At 39.2% G+C, this 13,406-nt stretch overlaps 1 protein-coding gene across 1 annotated transcript; it reads left to right on the forward strand.

Annotated features, from left to right (window-relative positions):
• The first annotated feature begins 383 nt into the window (after window positions 1-383).
• gata2b (GATA binding protein 2b) lies at window positions 384-10,571 on the forward strand. The gene is made up of 6 exons (XM_029432719.1): window positions 384-510; window positions 758-1,161; window positions 1,877-2,443; window positions 4,234-4,379; window positions 6,923-7,048; window positions 8,555-10,571. The coding sequence occupies exons 2-6, from the start codon at window positions 936-938 to the stop codon at window positions 8,831-8,833; spliced, it is 1,344 nt and encodes a 447-aa protein (XP_029288579.1). The 5' UTR covers window positions 384-510; window positions 758-935; the 3' UTR covers window positions 8,834-10,571.
• The last annotated feature ends 2,835 nt before the right edge of the window (window positions 10,572-13,406 follow it).

The raw sequence follows: 13,406 nt of genomic DNA on the forward strand, positions 1-13,406 counted from the left end.
GTTGCCATGTTGTGCCATTATGATAAATAGTCACAGCGTGGACCAATAGGCTGTAGGTTTATAGGGAAATAAGATATACATATGTTTGTATACAGCCTTTTTGAATGGATATTATGTTATGTTTCAGGGAATATGACACTGTTGATGAAAGATGTAATTCTATAAAGTACAACTAAGTCATAATATATGCCAGGCTATGTCTCTCCATGTAAGTATTATAGAAGCATCTTAGTGATTTTCTGGTGTGGGGGAACCGCCTCTGAGGTTTTGCAGAGGTGGTGTGCAATTGGCTGAGTCAAAGCTTTAATGGAGACTCCGCCCATTAGCTTGACAAGCCTGCCCCGCGCTGTCAGCCACAGTTATACGTGTTGCTTTAAGTCCCAGTGGACGGAGTTCACTCTGACAAACACCAGCCGAGAACAGGAGAGGACCTGAAGCAGCAATAAGGGGGCAGTTTTCCAAAAAGACGCGAGCCGATCGGACGTTGTGGATAAAATAGAATTGGCAAAGGTACGGCATGTTTATCTTATTGTCATGTTGAGTGAAGCTTCGCATTGGGTGTAATTAGTGAATAGGCGTATTGGGTTGTGGATGAGTTGTGAGAAGAGTGATGTTGTAGTAAATATGGTGGGTGGGCTGATTTCTTTTTTAATCTCAAAGTGCATCACTACATGCACCACATGAGCTCTGCGTGTAGAGAACTGTGCGTGACACTGCTGCTTTTAAAATACTAACATCTGATGTTTGCTGGTTGCAGGTTTCTAGTGTCAAACTCGACTCGATGTCCAGGAGAATAAAGGAATTTAAGTCAGAGGAACACCAACAAAGTCCTCTACTGTAAATGGACACAGTGAAGATCTCGTAAAGTACACATATTTTAGATCATCTCGCTGGATATTCGTTTACTCTATAAAGCGCGCTACAGAGACACAGAGATGGATGTGGCGGCTGATCAGCCCCGATGGATGCATCACCATGCCGTGCTGAACGGACAACACCCGGACTCTCACCACCACGGCCTGGGGCACAACTACATGGAGCCCACGGCGCAGCTCTTGCCTCCGGATGAGGTGGATGTTTTCTTTAATCATCTGGACTCACAAGGAAACCCGTACTACCACAACTCTGCAAGGGCCAGAGTTACATACAGCCAAGCGCACGGTGAGATGGAGCTGTTATAACGCAAGGGTGCAACTTTAGCTAATGCATAGGCTGCAAGAAAGAAACTCGTCGTTGGCTTAATTTAATGTAAAATTGGCTATCGACTGTAAAGCAAAAGCATTTTTCTGAGTATTTTATGAAAATAATTGCCTATGTGTCTTTGTTTTATAATGATCTTTTTAATTTTTAATTTTTAAAAATCTATTTAAACTAAATCAGAGTATTAAACATAGCCTATGTGATTGTGTTTCTGCCGTTTGAAACGTTCATTAAAATGTGAATCATTTTCTGGCCTTACGCATAAATACACTGCTGTATGGGTCTGATAAACGTGTTCATTATCTGTCACATTTTTATATTGGTCTACATTTGTTTTGCAATTCAAGATTTTAATGCATTCACAAAAGTAAAAAAAACATCAATTACAATAGTTAATTGTTGTGTATGGCATATGTACCAATCAAGAAAACGAATATTTTTTTAATGCGTATTTTAATTTAGGAAATGCTGGTTTAATTATGATCTATATTTATGAATGTAGGTTATTTTATTTATACGTTTAAATCAGGCCAGTGTTTCCAGTGAATCAACAAGTATCGGGTATGTTTTGCATCCAAACTTGCATGCGACAGAAAAGACCACAGTTTTTCTAAATGCTGAATCAGCAGGTCATCGTCTGTATAATAAATAGTCTGATTTTGTCTTTTTTTCTCAGCTCGTTTGACGGGGCCTCATCTCATCCACAGCCCGGGGATTTCATGGCTGGACGGAGGGAAAGCAGCCCTCTCGGCGCACCACCACAACGCCTGGGCCGTCAGCCCCTTCAGCAAGCCCAGCCTGCACCACCCCGGCTCCGCGTCCCCCGGCGGCCTCTCTGCAGTCTACCCGTGCAGCAGCAACTCAAACACGGTCTCCGCATCCTCGTTAACGCCACAGTCTCACTCCAGCCCGCATCTGTACACTTTCCCCCCTACACCCCCAAAGGACGTATCACCGGACCTGGGGGCAGCGTCTCCCTCCGCCACCAGAATGGACGAGAAGGAATCTATCAAATACCAAGTGTCGTTATCGGAGGGGATGAAGATGGAGGGATCCAGTCCGCTCAGGAGCAGCCTGGCCTCCATGAGTGTTCACAACCCTTCCACCCACCATCCCATACCGACATATCCCACCTACTCTCTCCCAGTGGCACATGAGTACGGCAGCATGTTTCACCCGGGCAGCCTGCTGGGATCATCCAGCTTCTCCTCCAGGAACAAAGGCAAGACACGATCCTGCACCGGTGAGTTCACCGCAAACAGACTAGTCCCAAAAAATAAATAGATTACATCTGGATAATATTCAGTCATTATTTGGACTTAGAAGATGTCTGTGAGTTCATATTACGATCTTATCACAGGTCTGATGTTCTATACAGTCACTGGCCAAACAACTAAACTAAAACTAAATACTCAAATACAGAGTAACGTAATGCATTTTCAAAATATCATGCGGCACTATAGGCTATATTTTTTGTTTATCTTAGCCTGTGGTACAAAGATGAGTGTATTGAGCATTGCGTCATTTTGTCTTGACAGATTTTATATTCATATACTACTCTTTAATATTCCTATAAGAGGATTGTCTCACTTTGTTGTTACATAATGTACACAAACAAACACAGACAATTAAACTGCCTATTAACATCAAAGTGGTTTATGAATCTTAGCCGACGTAAAGCAGATGCATAATAGTATTATAAGACTGACCTTATAAAATGATCAAAGAAAATAAAATGTTAAATAAAGGAACAACATTTACTAATATAAACAAGCCCATTTAATATATTCCAAATGTAACCAGATTCATTTTATTTTTATTCATCCTGTATGGATCTAACCAGCCTGCTGTAATGCTCAGGCTTTGACTTGAAGCTTCTTTATAATTTTGGAAATTGTATTATAATAAGAATTAATAAGAATGATAATACTACTTTTTCAATAAATGTTTGCAGAGGCTTAAGCCGGCACTCGACAGTCCTCCAACACAGAGCGACTTTGATAATCCTCTTTTGTTAACCGTGACTCTGTAATTACGCCTGAGCTGGCTGCAGCAGAACAGTGAACTGGAACCAGCCCAGAGGTGTGAAAGGAAGATCCACAGGCGCACAGAGCCAACAAACCCTCAGTATTTAGGCTAGGAGTCACTTCTCTGTTACATAAGACATTAATACACTGTCCTGATTGTTATTTGATTACAGACTAAGAGACTCTCAGTTTAAGCCTGATTGTGTATCGTGTGTAACCCGTTTGTTAACAGAGACATAGTGCAGGGTAACTTAAACTCACCATGAACAACTTGTTTTATTAAAACAAACAGCTGATGTATTAACTGGCTGCAAAATAAAGCTTTATGACTTTACTATAGGTTATATGATAGTTTCTGTTCATGAATTATTATTACTATTTTTCTTTTAAAATATAGATAATTATTTTGGAGGGGTAAAATGCATTCAACTCATTTATTTTGCAAAGTGGAATTTAAATGTTCTGCTTTAATAAAATAAAATATAAATATTTCTCCATGCTGTATATTTTGTAGAAGTGGAGCATTGTTGTTGAGCTGATGTTTTAGAAATAGATGCTTAACAGCACAGAGGGAATATATTTACTGATAGTACAGCAAACTCTTCTTCAACCTTTAGCTGTTTTGTGCTTCTGCTAATGCAAAACTTTAACAGAGTCACTTTATATTCCAGTAGCATGCACACACTGTCTCTTTCTCTTTACTCTCAAAAACAAAGAGTCAGTGGGTAAGAAAGTTAAACACAACACGTAAACCTACTAGCATCTATAAGTGAAGGAGTTTGTGGAAATGCATTGCTCATACACAAATGTACATGCATGCACACATAATTAATTCATGTAAAAATCAATTCCTGTTAGAAAAAAGATGACAACTATCTTATAGTTTAATGACCACACACACAATCATCATATTTAACAAACAAAAAAAGCAAAAGGCAGGGGGAAACTGTATTCCAGACAGATGTCAAATTTGATTTCTCAAACATCACTGTGTGTGCTTCTTCAGAGGGCCGGGAGTGTGTAAACTGCGGAGCCACCTCTACACCTCTGTGGAGACGTGACAGCACCGGGCACTACCTCTGCAACGCCTGCGGGCTGTATCACAAGATGAACGGCCAGAACAGACCACTCATCAAACCCAAACGCAGGCTGGTGAGTCCCATCAGTCTATAAGAGAGAGAGGCAGTGGACGAGAGTGTGTGTGTGTGTGTGTGTGTGTGTGTGTGTGTGTGTGTGTGTGTGTGTGTGTGTGTGTGTGTGTGTGTGTGTGTGTGTTGGAGGTGGCAGTACATAAAAAGAGTGTAAGGAGGAGAGAGAGGGGGAGGAGGTACAATTACAGGAAAGTTATATTTTCCCAATCAGTTTCCAGGAATTGTGCTTCTCGCTCACCCCTTGCTCCTTCATGCTCGTGCTGCAGAGTGGGACTATCTGTGTTGTTTCTCTTATCATTATTGCTGCTACTTCTGATACTGTCATTGATAGCAGGGCCAGCACCCCATCACTCAAAACAACACAGGGCCTCGCTCACATTGTATGGCTCATGTTGCTGCTGTGTTCAGTTTTTTTAATTATTTGTAGGGCGAGGTGTTTAAGTAAGTGTGTATCCAGGGAAAACCAAGTGTCTCCAAAATTGGTGATTTTGAATTTTTCAAATAATCTAAAGGATTAAATGTTCATTTTTGTGTTGGAAAAATCTCTTTGAACTACAATGAACCATAAAAAGTATTTGATTGTGTGAAAATGCAATGACACAAAGCTGGAGACAAGGCTGTTTTTATAGCTCATGAAAAGGACAGTGAGCCTGTCCCAGTGTAAAAGGCCAGGACAGATTTGGAGTAATGTTCCATCATGAACTGCTTTAAGCATCAGTGTTGTAGGTCAGACAGACCAGCCAGCCCCAAGTTCATGTCACACTCATCCCACGAAGAACTTTAACAACTGTTTAAAGCCAAAACAATAAAAGTTAGGGGAGTCACATTGTTAAAGAGTGAACTCTGATTTTAATAAATACTTAAAAACCAAGTATGCTTAAAACTCTTTAAAGAAAACTTTATTGGATGATTATTTAAATAAAAGGGGAAATAATGATTGACTTACTATATGATCATTCTCATAATAATTTAAAAATAAAACTATATATTTGCAGCCTGCACCAGTTGTGTTTGTAGTTGTATGACGCAGCAGGAGGCAGCTTTAAAATATTTGCAGAGTTTACAAACACTGCTCATTTAGTCAGTAGTAGCATAATTATCATTGTAGGCAGTGGGCCAACAAGAATTTATGAATTTTATTTATTTATAAAAAAGCGAGACAATAGAAACAAAACCAGCACTTGTTCTAATTTAAGATACATGTTGTAATTAAAGAAGCATTATGTAATCTGAAGTGGGCAACTTCAAACTCATTGAAGGAAAATGAAGTTACCGGTGAGCAAAGTATTAAGACTAATCGAAAAAATATATTGTTTTGCGAATATTTTAATGATAATTTAGAGTCAAACATTTCGATTGGTTTAAAAAAATGAACACGTTTTTTCTCCACCTGATCAGATTCAGTTTGTTGACACGTGCGGGCTGCTGTGAGTCTACATCGCTGCGAAAATGAGGTCTAAATCTATCAACGCTGACCTGCAGATCACGATTGTAAACATGTCTCCGTTACAGACAAAATATGCGAGCGTTTTAATTCAGCGTCTGTTAGCTCTAACAGCATGTAATACAGACATATATCAGGCCCGAGCAGTGCTGCAGAGCGCCTTGTGTTCAGTGGCAGCAGCCCTCCAGTTGTTTCCTATCCGGATATCTGACCGGTCCAGATAAAGCAGCAGGGCCAGCGCCTGTTTCCTGCTGCAGCCTCCTAACTATAGGCTCAGACCTCATTTCAAAGTGGTCAAGCTGTCCGTCCACAATAGAGAAAGCACAGCACAGTGAACATTGAGAACATTTTAGAGGATTGGGAAAGTTATGGGAGCTGATGTTTGACCTAAAAGGGCACCAGACGGGCACTTGATTAAAAATAAATAAATAAAATACTTTAGGATGATAATAATCATGTTTTGTTAGATAATAATATCATTAGAACATATTGACTGAGGGTGCAGATTAAGGTATTAAATTCCTGAAAATTAGACCTAACTCAGTTAAAAGCATGAGATGATGAGGTGTGAAGAATGCATCAGGAGCCTCGGGCTGTTGGGGCTCCTCACTCAGGACTTCAACTAGTACATTACTGAGCTTTGTGCATGTGAATTGAGCATTTGTACTAACAAATAATTGATATTAACTGTATCAAATTAGCATTCCCTATGTGACCTGCCTTGTCTATAAATTTTCATTTGAAATCTGCTGTCGAAATCTGCAGGAGGTAACGCCCACAAACTGAGCGTCTACAACTCAACTATTGTTGATTTGATTTTAGTCGATCTTTCGACGTGTCACGCGATAGAAAATTAATTGGCTACAATTGTGATCATCAATTAATCGTACAAGCAATTTTGAATCTCAAATGTGAATATGTTCTTACTATTCTATGATAATATGTTGGTCTGACAAAACCAACATATATATATATATATATATATATATATATATATATATATATATATATATATATATGTATAATTGTTAGTTGTGGCCCTAATGTCTGACTCAGCTTGTGTTGTTGAGCTCTAATCAAAGCTTAATATCTCTCCACAGTCTGCTGCCAGACGAGCAGGCACCTGTTGTGCTAACTGCCAGACGACCACCACCACACTCTGGCGGCGCAATGCAAATGGAGACCCGGTGTGCAATGCCTGCGGCCTCTACTATAAACTGCATAACGTAAGTCTTTGACTGCTGATCGCCAAGTTGGACCCGGCAGGGTCACGTAGGACAGGAAAGAGGCAGGCAAGTCACGTTGATTGTTAAGGGATAAGAGAGGCAGCAGTTATGCGGGTGAGAGAGAGAGAGAGAGAGAGAGAGAGAGAGAGAGAGACGAGAGAGAGAGAGAGAAGAGGCGAGAGAGAGAGAGAGAGAGACAGAGAGAGAGAGAGACGAGAGAGAGAGAGAGAGAGAGAGAGACTAGATAGAGAGAAGAGAGAGAGAGAGACAGAGAGATAGAGTAGAGAGAGAGAGAGAGAGAGAGAGAGAGAGGGGATGAGAGAGAGAGAAGAGAGAGAGAGGAGATAGAGAGATAGAGATCTAGGAGTATATTCTATATAGTTTCTCTCTCGAGATCGCATACGAGTTTCTATCTCTAAGCTCAGAGAGCTTATTATATATCTGATAGATAAGAGATAGAGAGATAGATATAGATTATAGATATAGATAGAGATCTTATATTCTCTAGAGGGCTATGTAGAGAATAATAGATTTATGAATCTAATCTCCGACTATAGATATCTGATATATACTTATCTATTTTATAGACTTACCTATATATATCAGATCTCTTATCTATCCTATCTATTCAATAATATCTGCTATATATATCATATATAGATGCTATATAGTTATATATATCTACCATAGATATATAATATAGATCTATCTATATCTCTAGATTTGTTTGTTTTTTTGGTTTGTTTTTTTTGTTTGTGGTATGATGGCTTGTTTTACTCTCAGACACTGTGGAGTCGTTGGTGTTTTCTTTCTTTGTGCTTTATTGTTTCCATGGTAGGCGTAATCCCCTTGAGAGTCACAATGGTGGGGACTGTTGTTGAGTGGGACTGCCACAAGGCTCCATATGAATAGCATTAAGACTGGAGGCATCAAAATAGATAATAGGTTACTATAGATGCATATTTTAAAGGATGAATCGGATGATTTTATATTTTTCTTAATGTAGACAAATCCTTTATCAAATCCCACAAACAAATGTTGTTTGTGTAATCAAAGCATGATATATATATAGCGTATTTCTTTGTGCCATAGACCTCTTTTGTTGTCCAAAAACTATTTATACACAATTCCCCATACACCATTCTGTTGCCAGATATACTTTACAGAGGACCGGAGTATTAATCCGCAGCTGAAAATAGTGCTATTTTACTATTCTACAAACTTAAGAGTTCAGCTGTTTTAGGGAAATATTAAGCGTTTAATTTTTTTTAAATATACCCTTGTAACCCATTTATAGAGATTTACATTCTTAGTAGGAACCACTAGGTTTAGGGCTGAGTGCCACAGAGGGAGTAGGAAAGCATTGAGGGACTTACCAAACTTAATAAAATAACTCAGATAGTTAAAACATATACGTATGTGGTTACATTTTCATAAAATGAATAATTTCTTGATTTCAACTCCCTCCAACCTTTAACCAGACCACTCCTCACTTCTCCCCCCCAGGTGAACCGGCCTCTGACAATGAAAAAGGAGGGAATACAGACACGCAACCGGAAAATGTCCAACAAATCCAAAAAGGGCAAGCGGGGCTGCGACAGCTACGAGGAGTTTTCCAAAAGCCTGCACGACAAGAGCTCTCCCTTCAGCTCTCTGGCCGGACACATGTCCATGGGCCACTTAGCGCCTTTCGGCCACGGCGGACACATGCTTCCCACGCCCACCCCGATACACCCTTCCTTTGGGCACCAGCACCACTCTAACATGGTGACGGCCATGGGCTGAGATGGGTTAACATACATGGGGGTCTCACTAGAGGACAGTGTATACAATGTTCCAGACATGCAGTTTGTGTTTCTTCATCTTGATTGTCTCTTGATTGATTAGGCCAACGGTTTGTTGGAGAACAGATGTATCGTGGGAGTGAATTATATGTTTACTCCTTAACTATAGGTACCAATTTTGATGGAGGAAGACAGAGAGGGATATTCTGCTTCCAGTCGGCCAGGCACCCACATGTAAACACAAAAATGTTGTTGCACCTCATAGTTTTGTCCCCACTGACAGCCTGACTGACTGCAGTGTGGCTCAGTATGTGCCGAACAGGTTTATAGTAACTGTGAATATTGTAAATGTGTGAGACCAAAGGGGACGTCCCCGACAAGGGAAATCACCTTTGCAACATTAAATGTAAATATGCTGGATTTTTTTGCTTATGGACAATTTTAAAGGAATTTTCATAAAAGAGAGAAAGCAAACAACAAAGGTTTATGAATACTAATTTGACACTGTTTATTATAATTATTGTTATTATAATTATTATTGTTATTAAGATAATTTATTTTCACTGCCTTTTTTCTTTTACTATATCGCCTGAAGCATAATATGGAAACTGTTATCCCAGTTATGAATATATTTTTAGTTGAAGCGCTTTCTTTGAGCTGGTCAACATTTGTAAGAAATAAAAAGATCATGTTCATTATCCCATCTGCTCCTTCTATTCAATATTCAATATCTAAGTAGTCGTAATAAGAACAGATACAGAAATACATTTGGCTAAATGTGCTGTCCTTTGTGCCATAATAGGACAGATACAAATGACCCTCTTCATGAACGCACAATTCGCATCATTAATTCAATGAAAAGCAACAATGTCAGTAACACCTATTTGTTTCTTTGTACCATTATAATAACTATCTTATTTTTCTGTGCATCAAATGCTCTGTAGCTTTCTGTGCATCTCTGTTTATCTCTCGATACGTTTTCAGAAATATGCTTATGCGCTTTCCTGCGAGTTGAGAAGCTTGATACCACTCTCGTTCTTGTACGGTACAAATGAAGCTACATCCAGCGCCTAGTTAGCTTAGCTTAGCATAAATACTGAGACCAGTGGACACAGCTTGTATGTCTCTGTTCAAAGGTAACAAAATCCAACAACCAACACTTATGACTTCCTTCCGCTAATTTCCTGCAGTCCAAAAGTCAGTCAAAACAATATGAGAAATATACCAACACATAAACCTCCGTAAATCCACAAGGCATTGTGTTTACACTTCTGCAGGGATGAAACAGACGAGCTTAAGAGGTGCAGATCTTGTTATTGTAGGAACGCTCCTTGCTATCTGTTTCCAGACTTCATGAGCTAAACTGGCTGCAGCTTCATAATAACCGTACAGACACGAGAGTGGTATCAACCTTGTCATCTAAATGTCGGCAAGAGCTTATGAAAGCGTAGCTCACAAAATGTCATACTATTCCTTTAACAGTTTTTGGGGTGTAGCCACTTTACCTTCAGGTGGTTCTAATGTTACTATGTGAAGAACATGTTTTTCAGCTAAGCGAGGGAGATACACCATGTATAGTACAACTTTCTATTAGCCTCTACAGTATATCATGACTTTTGATCAACACGTCTACCATCCCGCCAGAGTCAGAGAATCCATGCTCACTATTTGCTACCTGTCAAGCTAAAGATCTGATGGCCATTGCATACTGTTGATAATAAAGAAACCATTTAAAACTAGCAATGATGACTGAAAATACTTATTTCCCTTCTGGAGGGTTTCTACAAACTTCAAAAACACTACAACATCTTTAACAACAGCTGCCAGTGCAGTCATGTTTATTAAACTAACTCATGTTTGCTTTTGTTTCACTTAAACCTCATTGGCTGCATAATAACTTATTCCTGTCGTCCTTTCAGGGAAACATTTTCAGTGATTCTCAATAGTACAGTATCAATGCATAACCCTTGTAACCGTTGTTGACATGAAGCACCGCTTTCTAATAAACAGGTGACTTCACCGCGCAGTGGAGATTAGTGATGTTGACAGAAATTGAGCAGGTTGAGCCATATGTTCCCACAATTACTTAACCAGCTGCATCTGCTCATTGTATAATACTCTTATGAAATTGACCTTCTCATTATCTGTTACATGACGCTATTCTTAGGGTGATGTAAGTCATTTCCTTTTACAACCTATAAATGATGCAGTCTATTTTACATCATTGCTAACCATGTACCTTAGCTTTTAGAGTTCTGAATATGATTTTCAAAGCAGTTCCAGTCATTGCTATGAGTATAGAGAATTAACCTACAAACTAGCTTGAAATTAGTAATTAATTACAGTCAAAGTTACATGTAGTTTAGAGTCAAAGAAACATTATAATTGTGTGGTAGTGCAGTGCAAAAACATTTAAATCATATCGCATCACACAACGATAACTGAAACGCTGACGCAAATAAAATACATTGACTGAGAGATATTACCGAGTATGTCAAGCAGGTTTAAAGCCTGTGAATGTTGATTCTGATACATGAAAACCTGCATAGTAAACATTTTGTGATGGTGAAGAAATGTAATAAAATTTGGAAAATGATCGGCAGTAATAGAGTTGATTAGTAAATGCAAAATGATCTCAAAGTATTCCAGTCTCGACGTTTGTCCCGAGGCTGCAGCAGTAAGCCTTGAGATGACACACATTTAAGGGTCAACTCAAGTGCAGCGTGCAGCCTCCTCTCAAGACTTCCCTGACCTCTCACCCTGGAAGCACTTACTCTGTCATTCTTGCCGGCCCTCCCACACCGCACTCAGACTTATTCACAGACCCTTTTAAAATGTCATGTCCTCACCGAAAATGTGACTGCACGAAATAACAATATTTTCTTAAAAGTGTTGTTCTGCGGTGAACCTCTCGCAGGACCTTTGTGAAAGAGGAGTTTGGGGACTGGGTGGGCACTCTAAATAACCAGTGAGATTTACAGCGTCCACATTTGCCCGAGTACCCCCTCCTTAGATTTGTTTTTCTACCAAACTCAATTAAAGGAATCAAGAACAAGGCCAGAAGAGACTTCAGAGGAGTGAGTTAGCAGAGAGATGGCGATAAAGAAGATGAAAGTGGGAAGAAGCAGAGTTTTATCCAGTTCAGAGCCTTAATAATGATGAAGGGAGCGGGCGTCTAGCAAAAGAGAGGGAAAACAACTCATCCACATTATGTCTTGATCCTCAGAAGTTAAGGTTGCGTACGTCAAACAGCATCTACTGAACTAAAAGACAGGAAGTGGTGAAAACAGATCAAATACAAGTTAAGATTTCAGCACTCTTGCTGGTGTAGGTAGTAGAAAACGTCTAACGCAGAATGTCAGATCCAAAATGAGTAAAACATGGCAGATTTAAATGATCCTATATGTAGTTCATATTGCAGAGGTCCTTGTTGCTTTTGTAAAGCAGTGATTTTGTTGGACCACCAAATTCACATGTAAACGTCTTGTCGTCTCTGTTTTGATAAACTAATTATTTCCTGTTGATGGTTGCGTAATAAAGGTCTCACTCTGTACTAAATCTGTTTTAATGTTTCAATATCGTGTTGATCATCATTTAAAACCTTTGGGATGGCAGTGATGTGTCGCAAATTTGACATTAATTTATTTCCCCTATCAAACAGAGAAGCTGAGTTGCATAAATTGTCCTCTCGGTTTTAATAATAATCCATTTTTCAGAGTTGTACGGAGACCGTGTGATTTATGAGCTGCTGATCAAAGGCAGAATAATTTATATGGGTGATTATGAGTGATACATGTGAATGTACATTTACTGTAGACACATTTCTCCATTAACAGCAACACTTAATGATTGTTTAATTGTTATTTCTTTAAGGGATCTTTTAACTGTTATGGGTGGTCCAGCTCAAGCCCCACTCCCAATAACAAGTCTATCGTATCAGTACAATATTTGTTTTTAATTGATTATACAAACAATCAGTCACTTGTCCCCCAATATTCTGCAAAAATGTTTTTGTCGACCTAGACAAGTTGAATTTGTAAAGTGCAATTTCAATATTAAACTGAAGAGACTCTTTGCAACCCTTAACTTTCCGTACAGCTAATTATAGTACACAACTGTTAGTAAGTCTGTCGAACAGTGTACATAAACTGTTATATTCATCGCAAGCAGGAATGCATCTTGGTATTATCAACACCTTCAGTACTGGTGCCGTGCATGCTGAGGTTTAAGATCTGTCTTAACACTGTATATATCTAAATATATCTGCAACTTGAAACTCTAAGGGAAGTAGTAACCTGAAAATGTTATTTATTTTTGTTGGCAAATAATGACTTCTATTTGTCCTCTGTAAAAAAAAAGGTTGCTGTATTGCAGATGGGTCAAGGAGCATTGCATTACCTAGACGACTGCATGACCCTGATAACTAAAACAAAATCCACGGTCTCTGCACACTTGTCCCCTGAGTAACGGAAAGACAAATAAACGTGTGATGTAGTCATTTCATTTCCAACAACATGGTCCCACACTTGCACTCCTGGAGGACTATGTGCAGATGTGTCCTATCTGAACCAATG

This window comes from Cottoperca gobio, chromosome 5 (genome assembly GCF_900634415.1).
Source record: "Cottoperca gobio chromosome 5, fCotGob3.1, whole genome shotgun sequence".
NCBI classification, from domain to species: Eukaryota; Metazoa; Chordata; class Actinopteri; order Perciformes; family Bovichtidae; genus Cottoperca; species Cottoperca gobio.